A 20,135-nucleotide genomic window follows, 5' to 3' on the forward strand; every position below is an offset into this window, starting at 1 on the left:
TTGATCAGGTTGGCCCAGATGACCTATCAAGGTCTCTTCCACCCTCAGCCATTCTGACTGCATGACCTGTTGTCATCATCCTCTACATTTAGGGCAATTTCCTGTGAGAAATGGTTTTATCAATGCTGAGAGGCTGAAGCTGTGGGAGCTGTGTCCTCCCACCTGCCCAGACTGTGATCCTGCCCAGAGATGTGCAGCAGAGCTCCCCATCTCCCCCTCCCACCTTCACACCTGGACAATGTGTTCTCCGCTCTGACATCTTCACAATAATGGGCTTTCTTGAAATCAAGGAATTTAATCTTTCAGAGCCTTCAGAAGTTGCCAGGATGTTGCTAGAAATAGCCATGCTCTCCAACCCGTTTGGAAAACGCTGATTCTTCTACAGTTTATACTATAACTGCACTTAAATGGATTTCCATTTCCCTGGCTCCATAGTTGGGAAACCAGCTTTTTCCAGCTTGTGTAGTGTCTCTTCCTTACACATTTTCTCGTGTGGTTACACAGCAATATAAAGAGCCAGTTTTTTGTGACTCTCAGTAGATTGCTGCACCCACGAGCTATATGTAGTACTACGAGGGTGAGCAAGGGGGGAGGAAAACAGAGCAAGTGTTGTACATTGCTGTCTTGGTGTTTTCTACAGGAAATATAAAGCAACTTCTGCCTCCAAAAAATGTTTTGAATAGCTAGAAGGGAGTTAGTTGAGTTGTTCTAACACTAAAATGGGAGGTTGAACAGCAGCCCTGTGATCACTCTAGGTCCACTCCCCATCCAAGGGTTTGAGAGCTCAGCCATTTCTCAATTTCAGATTTTAAAAATGGACAGAGAAAGAAAAATCTCGTCCATGCTGCTGGTAGGATTGTGAAAATTAAGGGCTATTTTATCAGCTGCAGGACACTGCAGGGTTTCAGTGTGGCCCTGAGATGCACTTGTGGCTGGCCCGTGTGGGACTGTGGAGGTAAGATATGTTAATTGGCTTCACAGCCTGTCCTTTCCCTTTGCAAGATTTAAAATGTGTCGTGTGAGCAGGGCCAAAGACAAAGTGGAGTGGCTGCCAGCTGGACGTGGCAGAGGCTTGCAGGGAGATTACACCATGGAGGAGAATGGCTTTTGAGATAAGGATAATCTTTTACATAAACTAACTCTTCCAAGGCAGTTTGGATGGGATAAGGGTGATAAGGACAATAATAAAACTGCAGGCTGACACATCTGATAGTTATCCTGGTGTTCAAAGATGATCAAGATCTTGCCAGCAAGACTACTCAGCTTCTTCTCCTGACTGCAGTGACACAGACCTGGCATTGATACGTTTTTGTATGAGGAGTCCCTAAATTAATGCTCTTATTTCACATTCTTCAGGTCAACCCAGCAACCATGGAAAGGTCTTCAACTTCTGATACAGGCTCTGAAAAGCCTAATCCTTCCCACCATAGCACAGGGGCTGTTCAAATGAGGATCAAAAATTCCAACACTCACCACGACAGGCTGAGCCAAAGCAAATCTATGATTCTCTCTGAGAATGTGAAAGTCGCCGAGCCCGTAAGTAAAACACTCCTAATAGTTTCTGAGTCTTCCATTTTTTTAAAAATCTACAGATTTATTTTATGCTTGTTAAGACACTGGTTCCATTATCATCCTTTGAAAGGAGGGATTTCAAGTCACTAATACATTTTTAGGAGTACCTCTAGGTATTGGAGTAACAATTTTCCTTCATGAAATACAGAATTTGGCTTTGGTGGCCATGATCATAACATCTACTCAGCATTTCAACTCTCAGTTTTAACAGCACTTAAATAAGGCTTAAGTAAGCAGAGAATAGCACTTCCAGTTTCAGGTACATATCACAGTTTCTCAAAAGGCAAACTTCAAAAGGAGACAGAAGAAAACAAATGGAAATTTCAAACTCTGCAAATAACTTTGTAACAAAAAAAGTCTTGCTCTAAGACTGAATGAATTGTACAAAAATCAGACACTGAACGTATGCTGTTATTTCAGTAGTAAACAGAGTCAAAGGAGTTGAGTTGTTTTTTTATCCATTAGCAATTTTTTTTTAAATTAAATAGTTAGTGATGAACTCTATTGCCAGTTGCATCCCTGCCCCTGTACTCCTTGTGAGCTGCTAAGCAAACTGATTGGTATGAGTCTCCCCTGGTTAATTTTCTTCCATAATGGTGGCAACTTGCAGCTGAGGCCATATGATGTTACAAAATTATTTATGCAATGTTAGCCACTTTTTTGGACTCCAGATCCATTTTGTTCTCAGAGAATGCAAATGAGGGGGAAAACTCTGATAGCTGGGGACAGAGTCCCAGATCTCAGCCACTTCTCACAACCATGCCAACCATAATTTTTTGCTGTTGATGTAATGGATTCCTATAAAATATTCAGCTTTTTGACAAACTTATTAAATGGAGGAAAGCCACAAGACCTTCAGTATTTCCTTTTTACTCAAAATTAAACCTCAGAATTTAGACTTATTTAGAAATATGTTATTCTAGTGATAAATTTCTCTGGTGCAACTTAACTCATTTCTCCTTATATTTCTACAGTGAAAAATCTGTTTAGATCTTAGCAGCTGATAAGATACTAATTTACCGTTTATTTAAATTACATTCTTTGCCTCAGACACACTGCATATGTTTCCTCCTTTTATCTGACTTGCAGTGCTCCTCCACCAAAAACTTGGAGCACTGCTTATAATAATTCACTGGGAATACTGTAATGTAATACCAGGAAGAACTGTACCTTTGAAAAAGTTTAAAAGTTAAGTATATTTAATGGTGCCTAACATTTTATTGGCTGTGTTTAACAAAAGGCACTAGGCTGCAGTTGTTTTTGACAAGCATGAAAACATCACAGCATGAGACTGCAAAAGGAATTATGTAGAGAAATTACAAGTGATCCATCTCTCAATGAATTATCCACCTCAATAGCCTGCAGAACTCAGCTACCAATTAACACCTACTTTATTACATGTTGGGATGTACTTAATAACTTTCATGTGTTTATGCACTATTACCTTGACTGATGCCTCTTGTACAATTAGGCATAATTGGCATATCAATATGCAAAAGTTAAAAGGATTAACCCTCTTAAAACTAATGAGCATTTCTGTATCCAGCTGCTAAATGAGACAAAATTAGCATTTTTCACTTTTGGGCAGGATTTTATCATGCAGTTTCTCATTGTTGATATTACCTTGTTACATAACTTTAGTTTGGGGGATAGTATGCTGGACTGTTACAGAGCAAGGGCTCTAAAAAGTTAAATTAGACATAAATATTCACTGCTGTATCCCAACAACCACACCAGGTGCAATATATGTTCATTGGCTGGGAGCTGGAAAGTTGCTTTGTGTTGCATTTGTTTAGCAGCTAATTACATAAAAGCGGAATTTTACCGAGTATATGTCATTTTACCAAGCAAACTTGGCTCCGACATAATAGATTGAAAGCTTGCCATGCTACTAATTTCCTTTCTGTTTCAATTCTTTTCATCTCTTTTTGCCATGCAGAATTTTCTGACTAGATATTGACAGGCTGAAAGTGTTTGGGCGTATTTACTTAAATAAGCCTCTTAAAGTTGTTTGCTAACGCCCAAAGTAAAAGCAAAAATTCCCAAGGATCCAAATGCTTTCAACTGTGGGCTTGAAATGCAGCGAGTTAAAGGAGCAGTGAAATAGCAATTGTGAGTATCAGCCGTGTGCTGACATATCTGAGCATGTGACTTGGGAAGGATTTGGGGGAAAGTAATGCAGGGCAATATCTCCTATCCTTCCAAGTGTCTTGAAAAAGCTGTGTCCAGCTGACACAGGCATATATATGCATTTATATAAATTTAATAATATTTTTTTAAAAATCAAGTCTCTCCTCCCGTTGCACTTTTCTGCACAGTCTTCACTTCTGCATTTGGAGGCACACAAATCCCTGCTAAAAGACACATATTACCAGAATATTAATCAAAGCTAATTATTTTGTGCTTGAAGAAAAAAAGGATTTATCCTCATCTTTCTGCTTGGAAATTTTCTGTTTTCACGGTCTGCCTCTGTTTAGATGATGGATATAATCCATGAGGCATCCATTGATTATGTTTATTTTCTATTTTACATTGACTATTTTTTGTCATATGATTGCAGAGATTTTTCTTTTGGAAAACTGGAAGCAGCAGAATAAAGGATTCCACTCCACCTTTTTGCTGTCCATGCTTGGTGTGTGCAATGCACTCTGTTCTATTCATAAATGGGTCAAATCCTTTTTACTCAACTTATGCAAAACCTACTGACTTTAGTGGATTAAGGCAATCGGCCTCTGGCACATTTTGAGCAATCAATAGAAATATAGATTTCTAAAAGTTATTTGGAAAGAGGAAATGCCCACTATGGACAATAAAGGGCGTAAGCCAGGCACAAAGGTAGAGAGATGAGTGGTGATTTATGGAGGAGAAGAATGCCTGATTTTCTCCGAGGGATTTGTTGTAGTCTGAAGCATGTGCTGTGCTGCTTCTGAACACACCTGGGGCTACTTTTGAAGGTGAACAGATTATTTTCTGTAGGGTGACAGGGAAGGATGTGCATCGTACCTCAGCAGGGCCATATGCACGTGTGCATTTTATAGCGGTGCAGATGCAAATGGGGGAGGCAGGAGCGAAACAAGCAAGATCTTATTGGGGGTTTATGTTATTTATTTCAATGGAAATGCCTGAGCTTTGTGCAAAGGTTGAAATTGATATTAATGTAGAGTCTAAAGAGCACAAATCATGAAGCTGGACACAGGCTGTGGCAAGTGAGGGCTCTTTCTGGGCTTAATGGTATTGTCTGAACTAGCAATGTAAATGAATATTTGCTATTTTCATCTGTTAAACCCCAGGGAAGTGCATTTTGCTTCATTCAGAACAACTTCAAACAATGAAATGTCTTTTTTATTGGTGCCTATATTAAGAATTAGAACCTATTTAGACATTCCAAAATGTTAATGTATTAGAGCTTTCTCTGATTAGGTTAAAAAAACTGGTAGGTTTATTTATCTCCCTAATACATTATCAGAGAAATGGGAAGCAATCTTCTTTTGTTTCTTACTCCTGTGATCATAGAACACTTGCCAAAGTTATGGCTAGCCAAAAAGACAGAAATAAATTTGCTAAAAATATAAACCTTCTGTTTAGCAGAGTTTTTGAGCCATATTTTGAAATTGCAGGGTTTGTACATGTTTACTTCAAATCAAGCTTATAGTCAAGTTTGAGGCTTTGTTTGTATAGATTGTCCTGAAGTAGATCCTGATATTTAATTAAAATGACACTAAATCACATTGAATTGATAAGACTTGGCATCTCAAACAAAGGTAATTGCCCGTATTGGTTTTGTACAAAAATAGAGCTGCTTGGAAAATGTGCAGCCAACACAGACTGTCAACTCCATTTATAGATCAATATGTGAAAACCATTGATCAGGCAGGCATGTGTAACAGTAACACTTTGCATTTATTTGTTGTTTTTATACCACGTTAAGGCTTACAGGATTATCGGCTTCCAAAATATTTTGACTTCCTCGTAAATATGTTATCTGTTTAATGTTAATTGCAAGACAGTCTCCAGCCCTCTTTTAGAGTATTTTCAGTTTCATTGCTATGGGTAGTTTTAGCTCAAAAAGGGATTATTTCAATCTCTGCAAGATCATCAGAGCTTCTTTTATAGTGTAGTTTATTTAGGGAAAGTTTTTGAGGATAGCTCTTTTTTTTTTCTTCCCCCAGTTTACTTTTTTTCTTGGAGGAAATAGCAAATCTTGACAAAATATTTCTAAAAGCAAAAAACCTTGTCCTGATGTAGTTTTGAAAAAATATTCTCTTTACTGTGATCTAATAGAGACTGCCCAGGGTTTATTCTCTGCAAATTTTGTCGTCGTACACTGGTCTGTTACAGATGCAGCCACATTTGTCTCTATAAAAGAAAAATGCTGTGTTCCCTTCAAGGTGTACACAAATCATGTAATAGCACAGGGACAGATACAGAAAAAAAATATGAGCTTCCCATGGCAAGGGTGGTAATTGTTAATAAAAGCAAGCCTATACCTTATTTGCTCCAAGTATTTCAGGGTAGGTGTGAAAGCCGTGTGTCCACAAACACAGTCCAGTTTCGCTTCCTGAGCATGAATATTGCTAAAAGAAAACTAGTCTGTTTAGTAACGTTAGTCATTCTCCTTTCCAGGGCAGGAAAACGAGAAATGAAGTGTGTCATATGTCCCCTTACTGTGCTCAGACGGGTTTTGTGCTTTGGAAACGCAGATCTGCTCTCTGCTGAGCGTGGTGCTCACAGACTGCCTCCTTCAGCCCTTGGCTCCAGTTTTTCACCCATTTCAGAGCCTGTGTCCCTTTTTCCCTACCTGAGGAGCTGCTCTGGCTCTGGGCAGAGGCCCTCAGCCTGCACAATGTGCCCCTCTGTGCTCATGTATGTTCCCCATACCATAAAATCCTCTGACTTAAAAGCTGAATGTGGAATATTAATGCATGACCCTATTTTAGGGCTCAGCTTACCTTTAATAAGTGATTTTCCTCAGGTTTGCCTCCCAACTCTTTTACAGGACCAATATTTTGTGTGCAGGTGTGTTTTAATGTCCAAAACAAACCTCCTGCTTTTGTGAATAATATTTTTTTTCATTTATATTTTCTTAAATATGCCCTGTGAGAAGTTGTTCTTTATTGTATATTTACACCATAGCGCTTCAGCTGAAATAATCCTGGCTAAAAAGGAAGAAGTTAATTTTATTGTTCAACTCCCCATTTATTTCTCCTCCCCACAGTTTCACTGTACAATTTCAGCTGCGTAGCTTGACAGGCAGCATCATAATGAGATCATAGAGAAAGGAAATAACCAGCACCTATTTCTTCTTGAAAGCAAGGATAAATTCATTTCAGCTCTATTAAGGGAGTGGTGAATGTAACCGGTTTGGCTTCCTTGTTAAGCCAAACCGAAGTTCAGACAAGATATTATAGGGGTCAGAATTGCTGATTTTGACTTTTACTCAGTGTGACAGAAGGGTAGAAAAAAGGTTCAAAAACCTCCATTTTTTTCCTTTTTTTTTTTTTTTTTGCAATCTTACATTATCTCACGCTGTGAAAATCTTTACTCTATTTACCAAGCACAAATTAGTCTTGCCAAAGGTTCTGAAAGTTTGCTACTTCAGCTTAGATCCTAAAACTTCAAAGAGAGCTGCAACTCCACAAATTAGTGTATGTGCTCTGCCATGGCTATTTTCACTTGAACTTAGCTAAATTCGTTTATAATTTAGTGCTGATTGAACGCTGCCATAAACGTACACAAGACACATTTTTTAAAGTTAGTCCTCTGATTACTAATTTGAATAAAAAACTCTAACCTTGTTAGCATCTGGACTTATTTTCATAATAACAACCCCTTCAGAACCTACAAAGTAATGAATAATTGACAACAAATGAAATGTTTTGATAGTTGTCGGCACAAAGCATGTTTAATGTTTTGTGTTGCTTCCTAGCTAATTATGTAGATGACACATTTGTCAGACCTTGACTGCCATTAGAAACGTGTTTCCAGAGGGGAGAAAAACAGGCTATTCATAGAGTAATTAACTAGAATGCTCAATGACCTGTGAGAGATTCAAATGGCTGCCAGTTCAGACATTGTTTTGTTACAGAAGCAGAGGGGTAATTAAAATTCCAAATTACAGTGCTATGATGAAGCATTTGTTTGTTGACAGTATACTCTTACTCTAGTTTGTTAATTCTTTTTTAAATTGCTTCTAATCCATTTTATAGCTTTAGGAGCTCCGTCTTTGAATTTACTGACAACTAATATTATGGCAAATTGTTCCTCGGCGGGCTCGGCGGTTCCATGGGAGCACAAGGTGGGTGGGATGGAGTGGCTGCTCTCCCCCCACGCCGCCGCACCATGTGCCGCCACCGAGACGCGGCTAACGCGCCGCATCTTGTGAAATGATATGTTCATAATTCTGCGTTGGGGGAAGATGTCTGCTCAGGGCAGGAAATGGTTCAGATCGAGCAATAATAATCGGACAAATTGAGGGGAGGTGTCCTAGAACGTTAGGGGGAAAGAGCCGTGATGGGGATGGGGTGACCGTGGGTTAGGTGGAGCACTTTGGGGAGGCGAGGTCCGCTCGGTGACGGAGATTTGGAGGACAATCGTCTGCTCAAAGGAATCAAGCACAAAACACGAGGAATGGGGTGTTTCATAAGAGTCCACTGTATCTTTGCCAGCGCCCTTTGCAGGCAGTAATGGACCTGACAGGGTAAGCTGTCTTTTCTCCTCCAAATGGGGACTCTTTGCAAGTCCAAAGTGTTAAAGTTCTCTAAACAATGAATTAAACGCAAGCCCGAGTGAAATATTTATTTACTTTGCCAAAAGTGAGACTCTGGTTTTGTTAAGGAGATGTGACAGAAGTAACATGGTGTTTGATGCAGGAGAGCTGACAGCGGCATGGAGTGAGCGCTGATTATCCCGAAGACACTGTCAGCCGGGATTGATTTCCACTTTCTCCGTTTATGTAACGGTTCCTGTAATACAGCTGACCCCAAATCACGTTACCTTGTCATTTCTCTGCATGGATCAAGAAGAGATGAGCTGAAAATAGCTAGGCACTGACCTTGAACTTGGCGGAGAAGTGAGAAGTGACAGCGGGGGATGCTCGGCGGGGGATGCTCTGCGGCCGCGGCAGCACCAGGGGGCAGAGCAGCACCAGGGATTGCAGCTGGAGCAGCTGATGCCACGGACCCTCAGCCCCGTGCCAAACGCCCCTTTCCCTCCCCTTCTCCTTTTTATATATATTTTTTCCTTTAAAAACTGGGGAGATGCTAGCTAGAGGAGCAGCTGTCTCTAAAACACTAGCGTTCCCATGATCTGCCACTTGAAAATTGAATTATTTGGAAGGATGTTCAATATTAAAATACCCTCCTAGCTGAATGCTCTGTTAAGAAGTTTTGCATTCCACTTTATGAATACCCCCCCCACCCCACCCCCGTTGTTTTCCTAACATCTAGTGAGCAAATCCAACATTTTCTTTATCATTAATAGAGTTTTCTACAATTTGGGTGGTTTATGAGGAGATCAATGCATTCCTCAAAGTCTACAAATCCCTTTGAGTTTCATAGAAAGCTTGGTGTAGATACATATAAAACTATTTTTAAGCTGATAGGACATCTAAAAAAGGGTAAAAAAAATTAAAGAGTTTTTTTTTCTTTTCAAATGAGACACTTCTCTCTGTTGTAATGTATGTCTTAAGGGGTGAAATAATGAAAACTTGGTTATGAAAATATTATTTAATTTACCATCTAAAACCCATGCTTGACTTCTTTTGTTTCATATTTTCTTTTAATCTCTTAACAGCCCTTTTAGTGTCTGATGCTGGCGGGAGCTGTGGAGACATGAGGGGGCAGTGCTGGTTCCTCTCAAGGATCTGGGGCTTTGGGGTGTCACTGCTCAGGGCAGGACCTTGTGAGAGCTTGGGGCAGCACCAGGAACCCTGAAATCACCCTTTAAGATGTTTGGCCACTCTCTCACTCCCACTCTCATTTGTTAACACTGAGACACTGATAGGAAAGTAGACAGAGAAACACTCAAAAAATATCTTCTATGGTAGTATTGGTAGTTCTTCAGAGAACACAGGAAAGACAAGGTGTAAACGGGAGTTTGTGGATTAATAATTATGGATTTATTGTCATCTATAGAAGAGCCGTGGAAATTCATGCTAATACCAGTTTTAGTCCACATCATATGAAATGAGATGTCTTGCTGAAGAGCAGAGTGCAGGCACAGACTGAGGCTCTCATTTCTCACTGATAACTGGGGGCTGGGGCTGTGGAACCAACAGGAACTTAGAAGGAAAGAGGAGAAAGAGACACCCTCCTTCATTCTTTCCATCAGAAATGTGCGAAAACGGTGAAATGAGGTGAACTCTAGGAACTCTGAATGTTCTTCTCCTTCACCTTATCTTGCTAAAACCCAAAGAACCATCATGGAGTTGAATCAGGAGTTTGCAGCTCAAAACTTTCTTTCTCCAAAAGTCTGCAGTGTAGTCTTTGAGCTGTCCTGGTAAGGCGATGCAGCAGACTAAGAAAACTTGGACATGAGGCTTGAATCAACCCTCCAAATAATATTATTTTCTCCACCTTAACATCTGATTCAAATTACAGTGATCCCAGTGCTTTGGTATTACCATAATTTCAGAGTCAACACCATATATCTTTCTGGTTTTTACCAGTAGGAAAAATTTATTTCATAAAATCTCTGCTGATTCTGCTCCACAGGCTTCTAACTTTTTGACTGTTTTATCCTGTAAGAAGTGGCATCCAAATACAGACACATTAATGACACTGAAGTTGCCATCATGATGCTAAACAGACCAACACACTAAAAAGTTGAATCTTTTTGATTCAGGAGTGAGACAGCAACATGCCACGATGTTAGCAAGATAATTTTATACACATAATATTTCACTTGGCTTCCAAGATAGCCTTCAGTTGTATTTATTCATTGCAACCAAGTGGAGAAGGAGCTGGACTGGAATTTGTCATGTTTCCCTGGTCCCAGCCTGGATGTTTGCTTGCCAAAGGGAATTTTTAGTACTTTTTTCTGTTTCTCTACCTGTAAAGTGGGACTGTGGAGAATGTATATTTCTTTTCCACACATTAAAGAGGCTGCCTCAAAGCTGGTTCAACCGTAATGTTTCAATCATGCTCCTTATGTAGATAATTCCATTCTCATCATATTAACTCTATTAATTAAAACAGAATTATTCCACAATTATGCTAGTGTAACTGAGAGGAGAACTTGGCCCCAGGTCCTGTACATTTTCCTTATCTATATTCTCTATGCTTAACTGTTTCACTATTTTTCATCCAAAAAAGCCTTATTTTGGCTTCATCATTAATCAGTTCTCTTCCCTTGATTCTATACCCCTGTGCTTTCAGCGGCGTTAGGTTTCTCTGAGGGCCTTTGTGTTCTGTGCTGTACATTTCAAAAAGTATGCTTAAAAAGTGTTGTTTAAAGGAGTCTCTCTGGAAATCTGTGTCAGTGCACACCATGACAGGGAACATAAGCTGTGGAATTATATTCCTTTTACGCTATCTTTATTAAATACTGTGTTACAGCTGAATTGTGGCATCTAACACATTTCCTTTCAAAAATGCCGTCAGATTTGAAATATGTAGGTACTGAAACTGAGATTATATCAAACTTCCCATAGCTAGTCTTGGGCACCTGACCTGCATAGCTTCCCACAGGGGAAAAGTAAGCTCCATTTCTTTAAATTTCCAATGAGAAGGGACATGTGTCTCCTTGCATTGAGCTACATGATATCACATCATGTGGCACCAAGTGACCCAATGCAACATGACAGGAGAGGTAAAGAACCAGGGTTTCTTTTTTGTTTTGTTTTTTTTTTTGGTCTGTTTTATTACTGCAGTGAAACATTTGCAGTACCAATGAGATGAAATGGGGACCAAATTACTTTGTGCATGCCCTAAATACATGTGCTATTGCACTGTGTATGCACAAGCTTAATAAATGTTGTTTAATGCAATGAGAACGGGTTTTAAAACAGACAAGAGTGTCCTTGTTAGGCAATGTGCCTATTCTTAGACAAATAGTTGACAGCAGAATTCTCCTGCCCTAAATCACATGAAATTTCCTTTGAAGTCAACCTTTATTTTTATTTTTTTTCTTCAGCATTTGATCCTGTCATGTTAACATGGCAATATTTTATTTTCTGTTTGATTTCCTGTTCGGTGTGATTCGTGGCCTTAATGGAAATACATCTTTATCACCCATGATTTTCTAGTTGAGGGTGTGCCTGCATAGACACGCAGCTGGATTGGAACCTCCCCCTTCAAAGGGCCCAGAACCCAACACCTTGAGAGGAAGAAGGGGTTTAATTTCTCAATATACAGCCTATTAAAAAAAAAAAAAAAAAAAAAAAAAACACAAAAAAACAAAACACAACAATTTTTTTTTTACTTACATGTCATAGACCAATGCAACTTTGTCATGTTTGTTATTTTAGGACAGTACTGAATATGCCCAAACTTTAGAAGCAGTTGCACCTTTCTTTGTGTGATTATTGACTCTCTGAGCTGCCACACACTCTGCCAGTTGCAGTAGAAAGTGGCATTGAAGACTACAGCCAAAACCCAAGTAGAGTAAAAAATGTGTTTTCCTTTCTCATCTCTGAATCTTACCTCAATTTTGGAATCAGATTTGAAAGACTGCGAAATCCCCATCCTATTTTCCCTTACTTCCCTCCCCTGGCCCAGAGCTCTGTTAAGAAAGATTGTTCTCCTGGAAATTTCATCCATGGCCAGGACTGGAAGTGCTGCAGCTGTGATGAGAGAATCTGTTCTCATGACATCTCTAGCCCCAAGGCAGGTAGAAAACCCAGACAAGCATCCAAACTTTTGTTTATTTATTTGGACCAAACCTGGAATTTGGACCAACTGAGCTTCCCATCAGTGATTCTGTCATCCTTAAGAGCTCATTCTTCTTGATTGTGGTCCTGAAGTCAGACTCTTACTTTATAACCTCATTACACAAAACCCCCCAATGTTTAAAAATTAAAATGCCAGGTGCCAACTCTTTCCAGTAGTTGGCTACTTTAACTTTGAGCTTTCCATTTTTTATCAGCAAATGATAAACTGAAAATTCAGTGTTCCCAGTTTAGATCTTTCTCAAAATTAAAGTGTAAATCTAAAGTAGCCACCTGTAAGCACTAAAACCTGAAGACATTTGGACACAAGTTTAACAAATTGTTTATAAAGAACTGCCAGTTGGTTGCATCAGGTTTTAGGAATAACTTTGCAGGGAAGATCCAAAATTTGTGGTTTAACATTCTCAGGCCTGATTTTATTTTCTTATTTTTTCCCCTTTGGATGTGGGGAGAGTTTTGTATTTAGCTTTTTAAATTTTATTTTAATCAAGAAATTGGAGAGCTGGGAAAAGAAATAATGTGGTTTTAGATAAACTGCTGCAGAAGAATGCAGCAGTTGACACCACCATGCAAATCTCAAAATCAGGAAAAGGTTGAGGCAACTGGGCCCATTGTGAAAAGTATGGAATAGTAGGGAGCAGAGGGATTTGGAAACAGGTGGGTGGGAACAAATGGGGTGGGAAATGTAAATTTGCTGGGTGGAGCTGTGAATTGTGGTTGGAGGAAGGGTTGTGCTCCTGGTTTTTAGTGCTGGTGCTTTGTTGGTAGCCAGGGAAGAAAGTTCCTCATCAGTTTTGGGTTCAGCTGACTGCACATCCAGGTAGGTTTGTTTTTCTGTGTATGGCGGTTTGCATAAAACCTTTAGTTGCACTGAATTTGGCTGAAATTCCAGTTTTGTGGTATAAGCAAGAGAGACATTCTAGTGCACTCTGAGCACATGAACCACTCTCTCCTTAAAAATGTCCATCCTTTTCCCAGACTCTGTTTTGGTTTATTTATTTTACTTTCTTCATGTAAATTCTTTCATGTTTTTATGGCAGATGAGCCTGATTACATGAAAGTTTACCTTTCAAATACTTCCCATTTATCCCACAGTTTTCTTACCTAGAAAATCCCAACGCAGCCACTGCTAATGTTTGATAAGATTTGTACCTGGTAGATTCTAAATTACATTAATGCATAAAGCCTGCAATGCCAGGCTCCCTATTGTTACAGTTATTAAAGCTGTAACTGAAATGATATCTTTCATATTGATCTTCAGCTAGCAGCTCTTATCCAGAAGCTTTGTTTCACATTAAAGACACTAATGATTGTCTCCACAAAATGAGCAGCTTAATAGTTAGAGAAAGTTAAATGGAAAAAGCCCAACTTTGATAGCCACCTTTGATAGCTCTTTGCTCCAACATCTCTCATGGCCACAAAGTGCAAGCCAAGCATTAATAGACCTTTTAATAAAATGACTTGAAAGGAATCAATGGTATTTTTCACAAAGTGTAATTTCCAGCAAGTTATTTAAATGTTTGTATTCCTTCTGGACAGATCATGTCCTTCTGTAGCTGCCAGTTTTTCCTGGAATTTCTCAGGCTGTCTTCCTAGGGTTTTTCATTTTTATTTTGAGCAGTCTGGTTTTGATTTGCTGCTTTATTGAAATTTTGTAAAAAATGAAGTAAATAGAAATCTTGCACTCTTCCAAGGCTGGCAAAATTTCCTGTAGACTTCAAGCCAACAGCCAAGTGTTTGTGGGGTGGAGGGTGAAGTCTGGTTAGAAATGTGCCAAGAGCCTTTTTGAGTAGCTTGGTTCCTTCATGGCCTGTAAGAATTCCATCTCTTTCCTCTCCTTCAGGTGGAAATGGTATCTCCTAGCAGCTGAAATTGTGATTAATATTACTGCAGGTCTGGAGGCTCTGGCTTGGGCTGGAGTTTGTGGGTGAAGAGAATGGAATCGTAAAACCAGGGAATGGTTTGGGTTGGGAGGGACCATAAAGCTCATCCAGTTCCATGCCATGGGCAGGGACACCTTCCACCATCCAACCTGGTCTTGGACACGTCCAGGAATGGGGCAGCCCCATATTATTGCACTTGCTCTTTTCCCTTTTCCTTCCTGATTTTCCTTTTTTTTTTTTTTTTTTTTTTTTTCCTGGGATTTTTTGTGTAGCTTTTCAGTTAGTTTTTAGTTCACTTGTTTGTTTTGGCTCTGAGTGAGGAGCAGCTGCTGGATCTTTTCTTGTTTTCAGCTAGAAAATTATTTCCCCCCGTTTTTGGATGTGGCAGACAGAGTGCAACCTAGGTGTTTTCCATGAGAACGTGCAGTGTGAGCAGAGAAATATATGTGAAATTTTTATGTTCTCTTAGCTCATTTATTGTACTTCAGATATGACAAGTATCTATTTAAAGACTGATATTCATGTGAAGGACTTTTTTTTTTATGACCATCAGCAAACACACAAATTGTTCTATTTGTGTTGAAAAACAGGTTGATATTTATTATTTTACATAAAGAGAGGCATGGTGTGCTGACAAGGTAGAATGTAAGGGATCAAATTAGTTTGTATTACAATAAATGTAGTTCAGCTGAGATCACACCCTCTGTGTTCCCTGGGGGATGGCTTTTCCCTGATGAGCTCTAGTCAATCCACAGCAATGATTAAGTCAAATATCTCATACGTAAAAAGTTCATATATGAAATCGTGGGGGTGAAAAAAGAGAGGGAAAGGAAATAATATCAATTATAAAAACAAAACACAAAAAAGCAACAGAAGAGCACACTATGAAGAGTCCACAGCTACAAAATATTTCCCCCTTCTCTCAATATTTCATGAGGAATCAGCCCTTACTGCTGCTGCTTTTTTTCCCAGGCTCCACTGGAAGAGCCTGGATTAAACTAATGCAGGGACATGTTTTGGCCGCTTATTATTTATTACAATTTTGGTTCCAGGTTTCAAAAACAATTAGGGAAACTGCTTAATAGGAAAATGACTCTAATTACTTGTTAATTGAGGTTATCTGCTTCACATTATTCAAAATGTAAATTGTGTTGACACTTGTACCCAGATATGATTACTTAATAAACAGACTGAAAATGCATCATGAATGAATTCACCCCCCACCCAAAAAAAAAAGAAATTTTATTTTTTTACTCTGGTTTGCTCATCTGAAAGATATTAAAAAGTATGTATACAGTTTGCAGTAAGCTCAGTTTTAGCATGTTAGTACAAAAAATAAATTCTATGTTTCAAACAGTGAAAAAACGAAGGACTGAAATTGAAAAGTGGAAAGGTTTATTAGGATTGCACATAATATATTCAGGTAGGGTTTAATATATTCACATAATATGAAATGGGGTTACATGAAGTATAGTGTTACCTCTTGAATAAATAATTTAGCTGATAAATCAAGTACCTGGATCCAAATAAATACCAATGTTAATATTTGACATACTAGCATTTATGCTTGTGTTTGATTTTGGCTGCTAACAAAAAGAGGAGTGCTATTAAAAAAAAAAAAAAAACCACATTTGGGGATGAGAGATAGAGGTTTCTAAATAATACTATATTTCCTGGAGCAAGATAATTCTACAATTTAAGAATAAAACTGAAGCATCCCATTTTTCCTTTGCATTATTGTACCCTGGGATTTTTATTTTTTAAAAAGTCTTTGGTCATTAATTAGATTTCACAGTCACCAAATGTCTAATGATCTCCAAGACCTTGATTCCAAACAATGGAATTTGCTAGCCATATCCATGTGGGTAGGATCAACCATTTTTAAAGTACTGGGATTTGGGGGTTGTGTGGTTAATTTTGATTTTTTATGATGTGGGTTGCAAACATCATAATTTCTCTGAAACCCAAATTCTTTATTACAGAAAAAAAAAAACTAAAACAAAAACAATGAGAAAAGTTGAAAGGCACCAATTTTGTTTTAAAGACGTAACTAACGAACCTGTTGACAGGAGAGATTTTGTGTGTGTTTCACCTTGAAATTTCCCTGTTTGAAATGAGAGCAAGACCTCAGTTCACGCAGAGGAGCCATGATTCCAGCCTCAGGGTCTGTTCCTGTGTGTCAGACTTGGGACTCTTTATTGCTGAGGCATTTTTGGAAACATGAACCTCAGTAAACCGGCGTGGTCAGGCAAGGAAGGAGGGACAGCAGGAAAATGGTGCAGAGTGGAAATAAATTGTTTTTTTTTTCAAATTAAAGGGTCTCATTGCACATTTACAAGATTATTTACTTTTTAATGTGCAAGCATAACTCTTCCATTTTGTATTTTCCTTAGCTAAATACCTTTCTGAGGCATTTCCTGTAGAAATACCATTACTCCCTTGTCTTTCATATTTTGCCAAGAAATGATGGGACGTAGCAAAGCCCACAAGGATGGAAGTTTCAGAGCTGTGTTTGTGCCCATTAATTTTCCCTTCTATGATATTTTCCCATTTTCACTCTGTTTGACATTGAGCCTGAGCTTTGTTCCTGACTCGTAGCCTATGGCAGTGGAACGGGGAGATGAGACATCACGGAGATGTAGAGCACACATAAAAAAGAGAAGATGTGTAAAAACTGAAATGACATGGCAGCTGAAGCAGCTTGTTGCTCAGCTTGGTTGCATGTTTGAGTGGAGGAAGCGAGGTAAATTGTGATATGTAAGAGAATAACACTCGACAGGGTGTATGGTTGTAAGGTATATGGATGCTCAATCATGTGGTGAGGCAGAAGGCTGAAGGACAAGCGCCTTCAGTATCCGCCGTCTGTGGATATCCGTGTGACCTACAAAACAGGGGGTGTTGGACTCACAAAAATATCCCTTGCAAAGCAGATCCAAACCATTTGAAGAAAATTCCGTGCAAACCATTTGGCTACCTCCTAATCTTTCAATAATTATTAAAATAATGGTGTTTTGCGGGAGGGAAGAAAAATCGCTTTTGCACATTTCTGTGTGTTTCCCCCATAAATGATGAACTCTCACAGTAGTCTATAGGCAAACGACCATTTTCACTTCCCACTGGTTGTACTTATTAACCTATTAGAGATACATGTGCCTTTATGCTAATTTATCTGAACATTTGCAACCACCACTCTGTCTGTGCCTGAATGGCTTTGTGTAATGGATCTGATGATCTTCAGGTCTGGAGTAGCATTTATTTAGGTCAGACTCCATTTACAGTATTTTGGGTATTTGAGCTGGGAAGCGAATGGCCCTTTGTATACTGATAGTAGAACATTTTAAGATGAATTTTGATACTTTTAGAGCCACATGGAAAATAGTTTGTGAATTTGTTTCTATGGCAATGTGTAATAAATGACTGAAGGAATTATAATTTAGGTGGATTTATCTTCCCTTATGCTCCACTGTAACCACACACATGCTTAAACCTGCAAGGTGTTTAAAAAATCAGCCTGTCACAGTGCACCAGCCTGCTTCTGCCTTCCTGCTTGTATGTGCACCTGTATAAGTGACAGAAAATATCCCATTTTTGATTTAGCAACTTTCCTCACAGAAAAAGAGGTGATTGTATAAAAGGCACCTTCCACATGCTAAATAATGAAGTTGATTTTGCAGTAGAGTCCAGATAGTTTTGTTCTGTCAATCTGGTGTACTGTGCATTCAGCAGTTTATAAATCTATAGTCACTGAATCTAGACAGTGACAAAGTGAGGTGTATTGGCTAATTGACTGGTTTTTTTTGTGATGGCACTTGTTACAGGCAAAGACAGGTCCTTTACACAGTGGAAAGCAGCTAAATGTTAAAATGTGTATAAAACCTTCCCTACCACCAACTTCACTCCAGATGTTGTACCCTGAGGGGAATCCTGCAAGCCCTGCAGTGCTGCACTAAAGGGAGGCATTCTCTGTGTCCTGAAGATTTCCAAATTCTTTAAGTTCTGAACTCTGTGCCCAGGAATAATTTCAACACGCTTGTTTTATCTCTATTTTTAAGAGCTTATGTCTGTGCTGTTACAGGCTCACTGCTAACATGATGAGGCTTATTACAGTGATGCAGAAAAGAATAGAAAAATTAATAAGTATTTGTGGGGTTTTGAATTTGTGGTTTGTTCGGTGTTTTCCTAAAATCACATGGCTTGATTATGAGAAAGTGATGATGAACTTTCTATCCTATTAATGACTGAAAGCCTGTTGAATGCTAATTTCAGTGGAAATTAGCAATATCTGGCAAAATTTAGGAAACCTAAATAAATGTCTTACTACAACCTTGTGGATTTTTCTGAGGTGGTCTGGGTCTGTTCATTTAAATTGCAAATATTTAGTTGTCATGGAAATTACAAAGTTTTAAAAAAGGGGCAATCATTATGCCAGTGTTCAGAAAGGGAAAATGGCATGACTTGGAAAATTTTACAGTGAAATTATCCTATAAGAGTATTGGGTCAATTAATGGAAAAGTGTTCCAGGGTTTAATTAAAAAATAGGAATATCATTGGTGTCAATCATAATAAGTGAACAAATAACAAATTTTAAAAATGCAACCAAATGGATTAATTTTTGATGTAAGTCTGGTTGGAAAAGGAGCCATACTTGTGCAGTGAAAGTTTTTAAGTCACTCGACTTAATAGTACGTGACATTCTGATTAAATATTAGTTATGTGCTGTATCAGTGAAGCACATATTAAATGGATTAAGAACTGATTAATTTACACGTTTTGGAAAGTAGTCCCTGGGGAATCATCATCAACTGGGTGAATTTTCAGAGTTGTTCTCCAGGGACTAGTATTAAGCTTGACACTAATCACTCTTTTTATCCATGATATGGAAGTAAATAGAACAGTTCTAATAACATTTGAAAATAAAGCAAAGATTGATGGAGTGGCAAATAGGTCTGGGTAAAGGCAATCGTGGAGAGTGATCTGGATGGCTTAATGGCTGAAAGTGCATTTTAATTTATCCAAATGTATGTATATATGAGAAACAGGCCCTGCTGCTCCCAGAATTAGGAACAGTGTTCTGAGATTTTGCTGTAAAATGTAGCTTTTGTGGGCGTTTTGGGGTCAAGAAGTTTGAGCTGACCATTGTGAGTGAAAATGAAGCAGGGGTATGGCAAATGCTCATATCTCTCAGTGGCATTGATGTGTAGAAAATCAGAATAGTGATTCTAAAATAATTAAGATTATGTGAGGAAGAGGCAAAGCAAAAAAAAAAAAAGTGAGGTTAGGAAAATTTTCTTGACAATGAAGGACCTACAGACCTCTGCATGTTTAAATTATTGAAAGAAATTGAAAGGCAAATTATTTCTCTCTTTCCTACATTATGGGACAACATTGGGCACCGGAGTTCTTTAATGTAGTGGGAAATGGGTATACAAGATGAAATGTCAGGAAGTTGGAACCCCCCCAAAATAAAATGAGAATTACAGCACATTTTGCAAAAGACTGGTGGGAAACTACCAAGAGAATTGGTAAATTCATTGTGTTTTCATGCCTTCAACCAAGAACTGTGTCCCTTCCAGGGAGATATCAGAGAGGAATAGCATATGCTAAGTCCAGCACAGTTTGGATAAAATATTTATATAAACATTTTCATAAGTGGTGCCATCTTGATTCCTCATCCATGTCATGGGGTGGAAAAGCAAAGCGATCTGGTGGCAGGTGCTGTTTGAAAGCCTTTGTTGAGCTGGGGCTGGAAGAGAAAGAAACCAAGCACAGAAGTGATAAATCAAAACCTTTTTCCT

General features: G+C 38.7%; 1 protein-coding gene across 1 annotated transcript in view; it reads left to right on the plus strand.

Moving 5' to 3' along the window:
• The window catches only part of ARHGAP15 (Rho GTPase activating protein 15), a 323,268-nt gene that overhangs the window by 16,288 nt on the left and 286,845 nt on the right, over nucleotides 1–20,135 (plus strand). The window contains exon 2 of the mRNA XM_059476533.1: nucleotides 1,357–1,536. Within this exon, the coding sequence (XP_059332516.1) occupies nucleotides 1,357–1,536 (180 nt within the window). The remainder of the gene's footprint in view (nucleotides 1–1,356; nucleotides 1,537–20,135) is intronic.

The sequence above is a fragment of the Ammospiza nelsoni genome, chromosome 7, assembly GCF_027579445.1.
Source record: "Ammospiza nelsoni isolate bAmmNel1 chromosome 7, bAmmNel1.pri, whole genome shotgun sequence".
NCBI classification, from domain to species: Eukaryota; Metazoa; Chordata; class Aves; order Passeriformes; family Passerellidae; genus Ammospiza; species Ammospiza nelsoni.